This window comes from Panthera pardus, unplaced genomic scaffold (genome assembly GCF_024362965.1).
Source record: "Panthera pardus isolate Hobbes unplaced genomic scaffold, ASM2436296v1 HiC_scaffold_17, whole genome shotgun sequence".
Taxonomy (NCBI): Eukaryota; Metazoa; Chordata; class Mammalia; order Carnivora; family Felidae; genus Panthera; species Panthera pardus.
In genome coordinates this window covers 38,478,234-38,494,174 of record NW_026526732.1, presented here as the reverse complement: position 1 = coordinate 38,494,174, position 15,941 = coordinate 38,478,234, and the positions used below count along the sequence as shown (strand labels likewise).

The following is a 15,941-nucleotide window of genomic DNA, read 5'->3' as shown; positions in this document are numbered from 1 at the left end:
ATTAAATTACACTATGCAATCAAAATTTTCTTGTGTCCAGATACCAAGAACTGCTTGGCTGGCAAGAAGTTAGATTTCCTGTGCACTTTTGAAGTTATAGAGGGAAATAACTTTATTCCTCTGTTTGAGCCAGTTGTATGTGTCACATAAATACCACCACTATTACCGCTGCCAGGCCATTTCACTTTCCTTTTTAAAAACTGCTAATGGGTCCCCTTTATGTACAGGATGAAATTCAGCCTCCTTAATGTGGTCTGAAAAGCCCTTCATAATTTTTTTGAGCACTTACCAAGCCCTTCTCAATGGCACAATGGATGAGAGAAGCAGAATTTAGCATCAAGGAGTACAGATGAATCATTATAATATAATGAGATAATTGCCATTATAGGGGAAGTGCCAAGTGCTGTAGGAGCATGGGGCCAGGCACCTGAATGGAGCCAGGGGGATCAGTTAAAGCTGCCCAGAAGGAGTGATCTGAACAAACATCAGAAGGGGGAGTTCAGGCAGTTGGGGTAGAATGGGACATGGGGCATGTTCTGGCCAGAAAGGAAAATCTGTGCAGAGGAATGACAGAGGGAGAAACAGGATGTGGGACATTTTATAAACTAACAGGTTCAGTGTGGCTGGACCATAGGGTGCAAAGCTGAAGGAGGGGCAAGAAATGAAGCAGGAAAAGAAAGTAAGGACACATCACAAAAGACCTATGGATCATGTCTATCTTCCTAAAGACAGTGGGAAGGCACTGAACTGTTTTGAGTCTGGAGAAGTGTACACACATATGCATTTGAGAGAGCTCTCTCTTTCTGGCAGACGTTCAAGAGATTGGAGGAGTTGGACAACACTTGAGGCTCAGAGACCCATTAGGAGGCCCATGCAGGATCAATGTCGAGAGATAATGGTTGCTGCAAGAGTGGCAGTGGGGGTGGAGAAAATTGAGTGCTTTTGAAGGATAATTAGAAACTGGAATACACAGTATTTTGTGAGTAATTAATTATATGTGGAAAGTAAGGAATATATGGAGATTGAACTCTTTGTTTTTAGAGTGGGAACTGAAGGGGCAGTGGTACCTGCCCTTCGCTGAGATAGGAGCATAGCAAGAGTATTAGATTTAGTAGAAAATGCTCTGCATTCTGGTTTTAATCTAAATTTGAGGTGTCTGTGGAATGTTCGAGAGACAGAATAAAACTTAGGAGAAATATCTAAAGACATGATTTGGCAATCAGTGGCAAAGTTGAAGTTATGAGTATAGATGAGGTCATCCTAGGAGAGTATTTACAGTGGAAAGGGAACAGGGCTCAAACTAGAACCCTTAGGGATACCTCCATTTAAAGGGGCCAAAGGCAGTAGAGACCACAAAGGCAGCCAGGAAAGAAGGTAGAAAACAAGGAAAGTCATGTCTTAGAGACCAAGGGAAGAGAATGTTTCGAGAGGGGAGTCATGGTCAAAATGACTTATGCTGCAGAAAAGTCAGAAGATAAGAACTGAGGTATGTCTCTTGGACTTAAAACCAAGGAGGTAGTTGGTGACTTTGACAAGAGCAGTCTCATTAAAGTGGTAAGTTCAAAATTTAGATTCCAATGGTTCAAAGAATGAGTGGGAGATAAGTAAATTGAACTAGTAAAGGTGGGCAAACAATTCAAATTTGGTTCTGGAGGATAAAAATGAGGTGGTGAACTGGAAGAATAGGTGAGGTTGGGAAGGTTTTCCCTCTTGTGAGAGCGACTTTAACCTTTTGGATGAGGTCATTAGGAACCCCAGGGTAGAAGGTCAGAAGATAAGGGAATGAGGAAGGAACTCATCAGGATAGCAGATCTCTGAGAATTGGCAGAGAAGTGGAAATAGGGATAGGATTGGTTTTAGACAAGTGGGTGGGCAGTAGAAAAGAATAGGATGTGTGCAAATAAAATGCCGATTGAGTGGTGGTAAATTGTGGCATTTTTCATCCGATGGTTTCTTTGCAGTGGAAGGAAGGGGATCTCCTGAAGTGAAGGAGGAGTTAGAGAAATATGGAGACGGTATGAAATAGCCTCAAGACTAGGCTCAATGTGAAGGGCTGTCATGGGGTAGCTGTCTGGTATGGAGAGCCCTGTTGGGTCTGCCATGTTTATAGTGGCCCCAGGCTACAGTGAGGGGTGATTTTCTCCAGGAATCCCAGCCTCGTTTTAGATTCATCAAGTGCACAGTCGGATCCTTCCAAGGTTGGAACCTTGCCAGATTGGGACGAGCAAGGGTAATGAGCCTGCCCCTTAGGTCTGATGCCTTCTGGAATGCCAGGTTCTCTCATATGTATGCTTGTACTCACTTCCTGTCTCACTGCCTGATAGCTCTGTAGCGTATTGTCCCCAAATTTATTTGCTTGTTATGTCTCCCCATAGTTCACAAAGCTTCTTATTTGAAACTACTGTTTGAAGCTGTTTAAGCCTTTCAGGCTCTTTCTTCCTTGGCTTTTTATATAAATTCTGATTTTTTTTTTCTTTTCTTTTTTTGCTCCTGTCTCTGGCCAGTCTTTCCAAGTCAACTTTGCTGGTCCCTTTTCTCATGCTGTCTCTGGGAGTTTGTCTTTGGCCCTCTTCTCATCTGTTACATCTTCCTTGGATGAGCTCATCAACTCTTGTAGCTTATGCTGCCTACTCCCACATCTGCCTACACCACATACCTCTTTCTCCCGAGCTGCTACTCTAGAGTTCATAGCCGCCCCCCAGGCACAGCTGCAAGTACCCATGAGGCAGAGGTGGTGTGATACTGATACTCTGGCCAAGGCACCCAAGAATATCAAGTTCTGTCCTCACCTAATCAGCTCTGTCTAAGAGGCCCCCATAAGATATGTGCACAAAGGAAGCAAAGCCAGGAAATGTACATTTTCTTTTTTACTTTTAAGTTTATTTTTGAGAGAGACAGCACAAGTGGGGGATGGGCAGAAAGAAAGGGAGAGAGAGAGAGACTCCTAAGCGGGCTCTGAACTGTCAGTGCAGAGCCTGATGTGGGGCCCAAACTCTCAAAATTGTGAGATCGTGACCTGAGCCTAAACCAAGAGTAGGATGCTCAACTGACTGAGCCACCCAGGCACCCCTGAAGTGTTCATTTTCTTACTGAGACTGTGGCCTCTTGCTCCAATATGGAGTTCCAGAGAGAAGGTTAGATAACATGGTGGGCGGGGGGGGGGGGGGGGGGTGGGGGGGGGCGGGGGAAGGCGGTTAATCCTTGCCTGATGAGGCCTGAATATCCTGAGTGGGAGCAGCCCCTTTTGAAGGACTGTTCTGCCTCTCTCCACTAATCCCATCCTTGAATCTCAGCTCTTGCTAACCCCAGTGGGAGGAGAGAGAGGCCACATCTACCAGTACCAGAGGGAAAGGAGCTAAAGAGGTATACAGGGAGAGAAAGGTCTGCTTCAAGATCTAGTGTGGGCCTGGGCAGTCTGCCCCAGGCCTTCTCGGACTGAGCCACTGAGGAGATTGAAAGAGAGGGCAAATCCCTCTAAGAAACTACTCTAGATCTGTGGTGGAAAAAGAGGAAAAGAAGAAGGGATGGAGAAGGAGGAAGAACTTGGTTGGCCTATTCCAAGCTCCTCGTGCTTATGCTAATACTTGTGCTCATAACTGGAGAGAGAAGTGGCTAGACTGGTCAGGTTGCCTTATCCCTGTTTTCTGGCCACATGGCAGAGAGAGTCCAAAAGTGCAACGAGCAGCAGAATGCTTGCCACACTCCCTTGCATGCAGGAGCAGGCCCCCCGTACTAGCATTACCGTCAAGCCAAGCCACTGCAACAGCATTGCTGCTCCTTTGGGAAGGGGGACCGGAGGGGGACTGTCACTCCCCCGGAAGCTAGCAGGTGTCTGATCCTCGGCATGTCCAAAACAACTCATCATGCCCCCAAACTTGCTTCTTCTCACATATTCCCATCTCAATTGGTGGTGGTCCAAGCTAGAAACCTAGATATCATCCTAGATTCTTTTCCTTCATCATATCTAGTCAGAGTTTTATTGATTGTGATCTTATATGGTACAGAGACCTCTGCTTCCCTCCATCAAACGTGCCCCAGTCAGCCTGTCTGCATCCTTCACTTGGACTCCCAAGGGCACCTCCAGACCCAACCCAACCACCAGTCTGTTCTCTCATACACAGACTCTTTAAGTAAGCTTTATGTCCTAATTTTATATAAGTAACACCTGCTTATTGTAGGAAATTTGGAAACTACAGAAAAGTACAATGCAGAACATTTAAAAATATGTGACCACCCTTAACAGTTTTGTGCATTTTAATTCAATTCCCTTCTTTCTCATTTATTTTAGGATGTTTTCTTAGGGGTTTGGGGGTAGGGAGTCTTTTTAGTTTTGCAAAGGGCAATCATGTTTTATGTATAGTTCTGCATCTGGTTTTCCCACCTAACATCTTGTGGGAATTGTGTCATCTTCAAGGTTTTTAAGCCTCATTTTAATGGTTGCATGACATTTAAAATCTCAATTATAGTTTTTTTTAACAATTCCCTACTTTTAGGAATCATTGTGTTGGTTCAAGTTTTTCACAAGGGTGAAATGATCTGCAACCCTTACTGTTCCCTTAGTTTCCTAGGAGTGACATTAGTTGATAGAAGAGTATTAAAGGATCCTATTTTTTTTTATATATATGGCAACTTAACTTGCCAGCAATGTGAGGAATACCCCTCTCACTGTGTTTATTCCAGCAGCAAGGATTATTACTGTTATTCCCCCCAAAATTATGCTAATTTGGAAGCATAAAAATGATATATTTTAATTTTTATTTCCTTGGTTGAGGAAAGAATAGATGAAAAACACGTGTGTGTGTGTGTGTGTGTGTGTGTGTGTGTGTGTGTGTGTGATGCCCACTCATTTCCTTTGCTCATTTTTCTAGAAGAATCTTAATACTGAGCTCTTTATGATTAAATGATACTAATTTTTTGTCTCCTCTTTTTTTAATATTTATTTATTTTTGAGAGAGAGCAAGAGCAAGGGAGGGGCAGAGAGGGGGAGACAGATGATCTGAAGTAGGCTCTGTGCTGACAACAGCAAGCCAGATGCAGGGCTCAAACTCACAAACTGCAAGATCATGACCTGAGCTGAAGTCAGTCGCTCAACGGACTGAGTTGCCCAGGTGCCCTTCTCCTCTATTTTTTCTTGAGAAAGAGATAGCACATGTGTGCAGAAGCATGTGTGTGAGCAGGGGAAGGGCTGGGTGTTTTTGTTTTTGTTTTTGTTTTCCCCCTATAGTGTTTTTAGGTATGGGTGGCCCTGTAGTATCAATTTAAACCCCACTCAGTCTGCAGTTGATTTATTGATACATGATAGGTAATATTTTTAATAGGTAATTTTTTCCAACCCTACTTAATGGTTTCTGATGTTTCCTTCATCATATTTAAAGGTCTCATATATGTTCTGCGCTATCTATTTAACTTGTTTAAATAACACATATGATCATATACTCCCATGCTTCAAACACTCAGGGACTCTCCATTGCCTATGGTTATCATTACCCACCTGGCCAATCATCAGACCAACACTTGGTGATTTGTTTTCCTTTAACTGACTCTTAGACCTTTACCACTGGAGACAGAAATTTAGTAGGTCTGGGAGAGGAGTGTCAGAATCTGTATTTTTTAAAGCTCCTAGATTTTGAAGAATAGCCAGGTTTTAGACACAGTGGCCCCTAGGATAAGTTCTCAGCTTCTTCATGGCATTAAGATTCTTGGTTTTCTCCACTTCTGTCCTTCCACAGCTTCATCTCTACTTCTCTTCCTTTCTATTCCCAAGCTATAGTGAACCTAGAACAAACATACCTGTTTTCCTTCTGTACCCTCCACCCCCGACATCTGTCCACACTGCACCCTCTGCTCTCAAACTGAAGCCCCATCCACTCTGTGAATAAGCCATCTCCCAAGGCTCTAGGTGCCCCCACCTTTGAGTTGCTACTATTAGCATTTATATTACATGGAGTGGCATTCATATTATTTATAAATGTCTCTCTGCTGTCTCTTCACCCTCTCGAGACTGTGGACTGCTTTGTGTCCCCAAGCCTGGCCAAGTACCTGACACTTGCCATCATCGAGAGAGAGATCAGTAAATGCTAGCTGTTTTGAAGTGCCAGGAACTGAAGAGAGTGCCAGTGCTGTCTCACTGGCACAAAATCCAAGTGATTCTGCCCCAAATTGTGTCCTGGTTCTTGCATTGAAAATCAGTTCCAGCTGACCTGGGTCTGGTCATGGAGTTGTCTGCCAGAATTCTCATGAGAACACACCCCAGCTTGAGCTGTACAATAGCACTCTGATGTGCTCAGCAGTACCCAAAAACAAAAGCCATTTTGGATCTGGAAGAGTCACAGAACGATCACTGAAAATTGATGCAGTGGTCATCTACATGTTTTCCCAACCCCCTGCCATCTGATCTGGGAAGTAGAGGAGAACTCATCATGCTTATTAGTCATTAAGATGAGTACTCTAAAAGGAAAGGAGGTAAATGTTCCTTTGTCAGCTCTTTTGAAACACTGAATGTAAAGTAGCCTTCTTCTCAGCCTCATATAAACCAGGACGTTCTCCCATTCTTTTAAGGTCCGCATATCCGACAAACATAATGTGTCATTGAGGTGAAATGCCCTTGTTGTAAGTGTAATATACCTACCTTGGGTAAAGGCTCCTTTGAGATTCAAACCTATGTCAGGAACATACATAAAGTTTAAAAATGGAAATTTAGCTTTAGAGAAGGTGCTGGGAAAAAACTCTGAAGAGGCAGGACTAGAAGAGCTAGCTTAGCCAGAGGACTATTAGGAAGAAAAGTATAAGAAGAAAAGGGGAAAAAAAGAAACAAAACAACAATGGAGTTTTGTTGCAGTTAGGAAACTACCGTTTCAAAGGTGAAAGTGTCATTTTACAGCCTCACAGCAATGCCTGACAGGAAGTGTGTGTTTGCTCTAAATCCTAATTTGGGTGTGTTCCTGTAGAAATGTTGAGCCCTCTCCTAAGGGAAACAGAAACTCAATCACGCAGGAAACTAGATAGTGCAAAAACAGTTGTAGCTCAGCGTGGCTGTAAGCAACAATGGTGTGAAGGCAGAGAAAAAGCTGTTCCTCGTTAGAAAGCAAGCAGACGGTTCTCCCCCCCGTCAGGATGCGAGACCGAAGGTTGCCCTTGGACATTCAGATTTTCTATTGTGCCAGACCGGACCAAGAGCCTTTTGTGAAGGTATGCTGGAGTCCCTGGGAGCTAATAAGATGTCAGTGAATCCTCAGAGATCTGCAACTCAGTATGTTTTCAGATGCTTTCTAATGAGAAAGGATTGTGCTGACATTTCAGCGGAATGTTTGGGAGATGGATATGATGTGGTTTGCCCCTTCAAAAGCCCCTATTTTATTCTTTTTCATTCCATAGCCCTCTTTGTACCTGTGTTAAATGTGGAGTTCACAAAAAAGGTGTGCTTTATTTAATACCTTTAAAATGCTGGGTTTGTGATTCTTTGACAGTGTTTTTATTATTGTTTTTGTTTTTTAAGTAAATCTCCCATGAGAAGATAGTAAAATTTGTTAGCTAATTTCCTTACCTATAAATCTAGTTCAGATAGTGGCAGGTAACTAATCACTGTGCATATTGGAAATGGAGTAGTGCATTATCTGACAACTTTGACTAAATGTAACTTAAATGTTGTTTCTCTATGATGCAAAAGTGACTAAATTTAGTACCCAGGTATTCTGCTGAGCTAATCACCCTATCTGTATCATTCAATTTCAAAATAATTTAGTGATTTATCCAGGAGGGGCAAAAAATAGATTAAAAAAATTTTTTTAAGTTTATTTTGAGAGAGAAAGAGAGAGAGACCGCAAGCGCAAGGAGGGGAGGGAGCAGAGAGAGAGAATCCCAAGCAGGCTCTGCCCTGTCAGTCAGCACAGGAGCCCCTGAGATCATGACCTGAGCCAAAATCAAGAGTCAGATGCTTAACAGACTAAGCCACCCAGGCACCCCCCCCCCAAAAATAGATTTTAAATTGAAATGGACTGTGGTTGTTCATAAGCAAGTTACAGTGAAATAATAAATGTGTATAAAATCATGTTTCTCAGTTTTTAAGGAAAAAATATTTTGATAGTTTCTAAATCATACATAAAGAATTGTAACCTAATTATAATTTAGACTAAATTTAGCTTTGTGTCTCTTTGTATTGTTGCTTCTAGTGGATGTTACCATTTGTTATTTCTTCAGCGTTTGTTGCTATGTGCCATAGCCTTAAGAGAAAACATTCGTAGGAGTCTTGATTTAAAAACTATCCTTATCTGGTCGCTTGGGTGGCTCAGTCGGTTAAGTGTCCGACTTCAGCTCAGGTCATGATCTCACAGTTTGTGGGTTTGAGCCCGGAATTGGGCTCTGTGCTGACAGCTCAGAGCCTGGAGCCTGCTTTAGATTCTGTGTCTCCCTCTCTCTCTGCCCCTCCCCTGCTCATGCTCTGTCTCTCTCTGTCTCAAAAATAAATTTAAAAAAAATTAAAAAAAAAACTAATCTTACTTACCAATTATCCTGTTTATAGAAGACTTACAGAATGATTCCTGATTTGTCCCTTAACAATTCAAATTTAGATGCAGGGTATGTCACCTGTAGAGTTATGCATAATGATGCACCCTCAATGAGCACTTGGCAGCCGTAGTAAAGGTGGAAACCCTATGACTTTAATTTGTACGTATTAAGTACCTCAGCTGAACTGTGTTAAATTCTGCATTTGTTCAGAAATTGAAGTTGAAATTAGCCCTTTTCCCAGAGTCCTGGTTCAGTTTACGTCTTACTGCTAAAACTCCACCTGTTCTGGGCAACCGTGTACCTGAGGCCGTTTTTAGCAGGCGGCGGAAAAGCAAGCATATCAGGTTTTGGGGGCTTTGTCTTCTCCGTTTCAGATCATCACCGTTGAGGAGGCAAAGCGCAGGAAGAGCACCTGCAGCTACTATGAAGAGGACGATGAAGTGGCCCTACCAGTCCTGCAGCCCCATAGCGCACTCCTAGAGAACATGCACATCGAGCAGGTGGGCGCTCCCCTGGGACATAGGGCGGGGCTTCCAGGCCTGAAAAAGGCATTTTCCATCCCTGACTGCATTTGCTCCTCTCACTGGGGGTGAAGGAAGGGCCAGGTTTTAAAGAAAGAACACCAGCAGCCCAACCAATGTCCGTGTCCTTTCTCCGCTTCAGAAGGTTACGTTAGCACTCCGGGTCACCTTCGTGGGAGTCTGGAGACTTGGCCAGAAACTACATCCATCTCCTAAACCTGAATGAAAAGCCACTTCATGTCTTCAAAACAGTTTTAAAATTATCCTACCACAGTCCTGTGCATATTCCTAACATTCACAAGAGGATTTAAATTTATCCTGGCGATTACTGCAGAGTTCTAATGGTTTTTCAACTTTTTGGGTTCAATTAAAGTCATATAGGAAATACACTTCCCTAGCTTTATGAAAACTACCTACCACTAGGAGTAATTTTCCTTTTTTTCCTTAATTTTCCTTGTTCACTATCTTTTCTGAAAGTCTCTTCAATTCTTATGAAATACTATCATGTGCTGCGTTTGAACTTGAGTAAGGAATCTCTTGCATGTCTCCCACTAGCCAACTCAGAAATCTGCATTTCGGAGACATTAAAGAATCGAGTTCAATCTCTCAATTTGCAGATGAGCCTATGAAGGCTCAGGAAAGCCAGGAGACTTGAGCAAGCAGTTATGGAGATGGAGTTCATGCTGATATTAGAACTGATGTTAAGCATTCTGAAAACTTCCTTACTTCATAGCCTCCTTTGTCAGTAGTTTTGAAGAGATATGCATTATTGGTATTTATGGCAGCCCAGTTTAAGCTAAATGTTAATGTAGGTGAAAGATACAAGCAAGATGAGGACAGACTGCATTTATTTGACTACTAGCATAAAACACCTATGTTTTCTTGTTCTCACTTCTGTGAGAAGCTGCCAATATCAGTAGTAGTTCTGAGCCTATGAGCATTTAGAAAGAACCATCAGAGAACCATGAACTGTTTGCTGAAGGTCAGGTTGAAGTGTAAAAGGGAGAGCTTGTGTCTAATTCATATCAAGCTGGGCGCTGTATCTTCAAATGCATAGTTGCATAGTGACCCCTCATTCATGGCCCTGAAAGGGAATGTGTGCTCTGGCTGGCATCCCTACCAAGGTCAACACCATCAAGCAGTGATTCTCGCTTCTCTTTCTTGGTTTATAGTGACAAATATTTGCCAGAGTAAAGAGGAACAACATGTGAGTAAGTGTGATTTTGAGTTTGAGCCTCAGGTTCTTGCTTTGTGCTATAAGCTTATGAGGGATTTGTGGGAAAACTGTATATTTACATCTCCTTCTTTGGATTTGCAGCTGGCCCGACGCCTTCCAGCAAGGGTACAAGGGTATCCATGGAGACTTGCATATAGCACATTAGAGCATGGGACCAGTTTGAAAACTCTTTATCGGAAGTCAGCATCACTAGACAGTCCTGTCCTGTTGGTCATCAAAGATATGGATAATCAGGTGAGGCTTGTTCCTGTCATAGAAAAACAAAAATAATTTATTTATTTTGAGAGAGGGGGGAAGGGACAGAGAGAGAGGGAAGGGCAGAGAGAGAGAGAATCTTAAGCAGGCTCTGCACTGCCAGTGAGGCTCAAACTCATGAACTTTGAGGTCATGACCTGAGCCAAATTCAAGAGCCAGATGCCCAACCAACTGAGCTACCTAGGCAGCCCTCATAGAAAACATTTGTTTTGATGAAGATTTTCAAACTTACACAACAGGAGAGAGACCAGTACAAGAATTCCCCATCAGCCAGATTTACACTTAGCATGATTCTGCCCCATATGCTTCATCTGTCTTTCTTTGTTGGTTTATCTTCGCTGAAGTATTTTGAAGTACATCCCAATTATTATGTCATTTCACCCCTACATACTTCAGAATGCATCTCAAAAAGGAAAATGAAGCATATCTCCAAATACAGTCATATTCTACAGAATTTTTTTTTTTCCTGTGCTCACCATACAGTAGGAAGCAATGTTGATATTCCACAACCTAAAGCCTGAAAAGTTGGAGAAAAGTCAAGTCTGGAAAGGGAGATAGTTACAGAAAGCTCTTGTGCCATATCAGAACTCTTTCCAGGAGCTGAGGTAGTACCCACAAACGTGCTGGCACGGTTGCTGAGACGGAGAGCCATTCAGAGCCAGGGTGTGTTCAACCTGAGGGGCCCGATTGTTATGAAATAGCAAAGAATGCTCTGTACCATTGCTCACTGCCCTTTCACCTGTGCTGTAGTGGGTCTTGGAGGCAGAGGAGAATTCTAGGTATTACCCCCATGTACCTTCACTAGTGCTTCTGTCAGTCAGCTTGGGGTATGAGTGGAATGTTTATAGATTTCTTTCATATACTACCTAGTCAGGCATTTGCTCCACAAAAGGAAGACGTCTCATCTGCTATTTATTCACTTTGGTCTGGTCTGTGTTATATCAAGATGAAATTCCTTTACATTTGTAAGATATAGATGTCATTCTTTTCTCTTTCTGTCATGGAAGCAGGTTTTATTCAACAGTCTTTCATTTATTCATATGTTCAGAAAATGTATGAGTGCCTGTTACATATGGGGCACTATTAAGCCCTGGGGAGCTTGCTGTGAAGCTATATAATTGGCATCATTTTAGGGGAATAGATCTTTGCTATCATAATTTGTCTTAGGAGAAATTAGTGGAGACATGGGAGTACTGAAGGCACTGTCTTTCTCAACTGTGATCTTTTCTGGGACTTTATTGCTGTGTTACTATAGATAAAGAAGTATGGGGAGAAGTTTATTATCATGGTTACTGTTATTATTTCTTGATTGATGACACTTTATTTAATCATGATCCAGCTGGGTACAGTCAAGGTAAAAAATTAAAATAATAACAAAGGTTGGGGCACCTGGGTGGCTCAGTCCATTAAGTGTCAGACTTTAGCTCAGGTCATGACCTTGTGGTTTGTGGGTTAGAGCCCCATGTAAGGCTCTGTGCTGGTGGTGCAGAGCCTGCTTGGGATTCTCTCTCTCTCTCTCTCTCTCTCTCTCTCTCTCTCTCTCTCTCTCTCAATAAATAAACTTTAAAAAATTTAAAAAGTAATAACGAAGTACATGTAAAATAGAATTACTCAGGGATTCAGTGAAATGTTTGAGATGTTGGATGCTATGTTTTAGATGAGACATGGCTAGATGGCTTTAGACCACACACAAACCCTCACCATAAGTATAGATTAGTTCTCGTACTAGTTTACCAAAAGATACCACATTTGTTGGGGAAGGTGTTGGCAACACAGAGCAGGTGTGCCGCACAATTCCACCAAGCTTCCTGTCAGCAGGCATGTAAAGGAGGCCTGTACCTGAAGGCTCCTCTATTCATCAGGAGATGTAGTCTTACTGAATCTGGTACCCTGGAGGCGCTTGTGTTTGAAAACACCTGGATACCAACTCTGCTTTCCACACCCCATTCACCCCCAAGGCAAGAATGTGGCTTTGCTGTGTTTGAGGACATGATAGAACAACACCTGTAAATCTGTCTGGGAATGAATTATGGAAAATTCTAATATAAAAGAATTACATATGCAGAATGGTAGCAGTAAGGAGCTCTGCAGAATCCGTCAGTGAAACAGCCATAACTGGTAGAAATTATAAAAACAATAATCACTTAAAGTCTCTGAAAATTGTCCTAAGGGCATACAGCAAGTGAAGAAACATTTATTTAAGAAAATCTAATAAATCACTAGTACTAGTGAGATTCTGTGGCATTTGAAGCACAACCTGCTTCCTTCCCTGCAGCCCTCAGTTCAGACTGATGGAAGCTCCTGTGTGGACAAGAAGATGGGGTTCCCACTTCCCCCAGCTCCCATGCAAGGGCTATGATATACTTTCTAGGGGCAGGTCCCCAGCACTTCTTATAACCTACCCAAGATCGGTGTTTCAGAGGCTAAATTCCAGGCAAGTATGGCTTAGAGGTAGAGGATTCTTTTCTTCTACCCAACCGCTATTCATAGGGGAGATGCTCTACCTTAGGCATAGGAGAAAATAGGAGTATAAAGCCCTTGCCTCAGCTCTTAGAGCAGACATTCCATGCCAGCTGAGGCAAGCCAAGACCAGTGGCTGCTGCTTCGCCCACCAGAACCCCTGGCTCCTAGCTCTAGGAGAAAAGGTGGATCATAAGACACAGAGTTCTGCTAACCTCCTCCGATGGACACACCCAAGTTAGAATTGTAGAACAGTTCTCTCTGAAAAAGACCTGAACACTAGCAGAACAGATCTTCTATAACACAGGACAGAAAAAAAAAAAAGACAAAAAGAAGCCACATCAAGATGGGTAGGAGGGGCAGAAAAGCAGTCTTGACAGGAACCCCCCTAGCGACCCACAAGAGGGAGAGAGATCCCAAAACATGCAGCTCCTCTCTGAGAATCTAGGGGTTCAGGTCCCATATTAGACACACTAGCCCATGGGACCTGCACCAGAGAGGCAGACCCCCAAAATAACTGTCTTTGAAAACCTGAGGCTAATTTTCAGGAGAGCACAAGGGCTGTAGGAAAGGAAAATTCCATCATTGAGGGGCCACACATGGACTCATTTGCTTTGAGTCTCAACACAGAGGCAGTAGCTTGAGAAGCACCTGGACCACATGTGAGGAAGATCTGTTGACTAGTTTTAGAAAGTATACCAGTGGGGCAGGAGTCTGATGGAGATCTCTCTGTGGATACAGGCACTGGAGGGTGCCATTTTTTTACACTACTTCCTTGCTACCCTAGTGCTGGTGGGTGGTGTTTTTGGTGCTGTCATTTTCTCTTGCTAGTGCTACAGGCTTACCTTGTGTTCCCCTGTAACCCCACCCCACCAGGCTGGCCCAGTGCTCATCCAGCTTGGCCTCTACCCTGCCACACCAGGCACTTAGGCTAGCTCTAGCCCTGTGCTCATCCACCACAGACTCTCTCCAGCCCTGCACTCATCCACTTGTCCACTGTGGCCCTCGTCAGATCCCTTGCACATGGTCACCCCAGCCTGTGCTTATCTGCCACAATCACTGTCCTGCTAGACACAGTGGGCAAACTTGCCCTGGCCTGGCCCCTGTCCATGGCAGAGATCCCCTCAGCCCTTGCCCCACCAGGTGTGAAAAGCAGCCTACCTCTGGCCTCCTCCAGACCTGGCAGTACTTACAAAAGCAGGTATGAGGTTAAAAGACAAAAAAGTAAAGATAACAAACTAAGTAGTGTGTGTGTGTGTGTGTGTGTGTGTGTGTGTGTGTGTGTGTGTGGAGAGAGAGAGAGAGAAAATCAGTAAGAAAACACTGACCTTAAATGACACATTAAACCAGATGAACTTTGAATAGATATATACAGAACATCCCATCCAAAACCAGCAGAATACACATTCTACTCGTGTACATAGAACATTCTCTAGGAAAGATCACATGTTAGGCCACAAAACAAGTCTCAGTAAATTCAGTAATACTGAAATTATATCAAGCATCTTCTCTGTAGACAGTGGTATGAAACTAAAAATCAATTACTGAATTACCAAGAGGCCATTGAAAAAAATGAAAGAAGAAATTTTAAACATATATAGAGAAAAATGAAAACAGAAATACCACATACCAGAATCTACGAGATGCAGCAAAAGCAATTCTAAAAGAGAAGGTACATGGCAATATAGACCTGTCTGAAGAAACAAGAAAAATCTCAAGTAATCTAACTTTACACCTAAAGAAACTAGTGGGGGGGGGGGGGAAGAACAAGCCCAAAATTAGTAGAAGGAATGAAACAATAAAGATCAGAGAGGAAATAAATGAAATAAAAATTTTTTTTCATAAGAAATAGAAAAGATCAGTGAAACTAGGAACTGGTTCTTTGCAAAGATAAAACAAATTTGGCAAACTTTTAGCTAGATTCACCAGAAAAAAAGAGGGCCCAAATAAAATCAGAAACGAAAGAGAAGTTAACAACTGATATCACAGAAATATAAAGAATTATAAGAGACTACTATGAACAGTTATATACCAGGAAATTGAACACCCTAGAAGAAATGGACAAGTTCTTGGAAACATACAATCTTCCAAGACTGAATCATGAAGAAATAGAAAATCTAAACAGACTGATTATTAGTAAGGAGATTGAATCAGTAATCAAAAACTTCCCAACAAACAAAAGTCCAGGACCAGATGGCTGCACTGGTAAATTTTATCAGACATTCAAAGCAGATTTAATATGTATTCTTCTCAAACTCTTCCAAAAAATTGAAGAGGATGTAACACTTCCAAACTCAATTATTTTATTTTTATTTTACATTATATTTTATATTTTAGTTCATTTTTTAAATATTTTATATTTCTGTTATTTTATATTTTTTATTCTTAAATTCTAATTAGTTAACATATAGTACAATGTTGGTTTCAATTCCAAACTCGTTTTATGAGGCCAGCATTAGTCTGATATCCAATACCAGACAAAAGAGAAAAAAAAGAAAATTACAGGCCATTATCATTAATGAACATAGATGTAAAAATCCTCAAAAAAAATGGTAGCAAACCAAATTCAACAATACATTAAAAAACTTATACACCATGATCAAATGGGATTTATTCCAGGAATGCAAGGATGGTTCAATATTTGCAAATCAATCAATGTGCTATGCCACATTAACAAAGTGTAAGTTAAATTTCATAATGATCATCTGAATAGGTACAGAAAAAGCATTTGATAAAATTCAACATCCATTTATGATACTCTCAACAAAATAAGTGTAGAGGGAATGCACCTCAACATAATAAAGTCCATATAACAAATCCACAGCTAACATACTCACTGGTGAAAAGCTGAAAGCTTTTCCTCTAAGGTCACAGACAAGGATGCCCACTCTCTCCACTTTTATTGAACATATTATTGGAATTCCTGGCCAGAGCACTTAGACAAGAAAAAGAAATAAAAGGCA

General features: G+C 42.0%; 1 protein-coding gene across 6 annotated transcripts in view; it reads left to right on the top strand.

The window, feature by feature from the left end:
• Positions 1 to 15,941, top strand: part of NCOA7 (nuclear receptor coactivator 7) — a 154,486-nt gene that overhangs the window by 129,089 nt on the left and 9,456 nt on the right. For 4 of the 6 annotated variants that reach the window (XM_053904521.1, XM_019418269.2, XM_019418268.2 and 1 more), the window contains 2 exons: positions 8,880 to 9,005; positions 10,345 to 10,497. In XM_053904521.1, coding sequence (XP_053760496.1) covers positions 8,880 to 9,005; positions 10,345 to 10,497 — 279 coding nt within the window. Of the gene's footprint in view, positions 1 to 6,963; positions 7,189 to 8,879; positions 9,006 to 10,344; positions 10,498 to 15,941 lie in introns of those variants that run through there. The other 2 variants (XM_019418270.2, XM_053904523.1) reach the window with 2 other exon arrangements.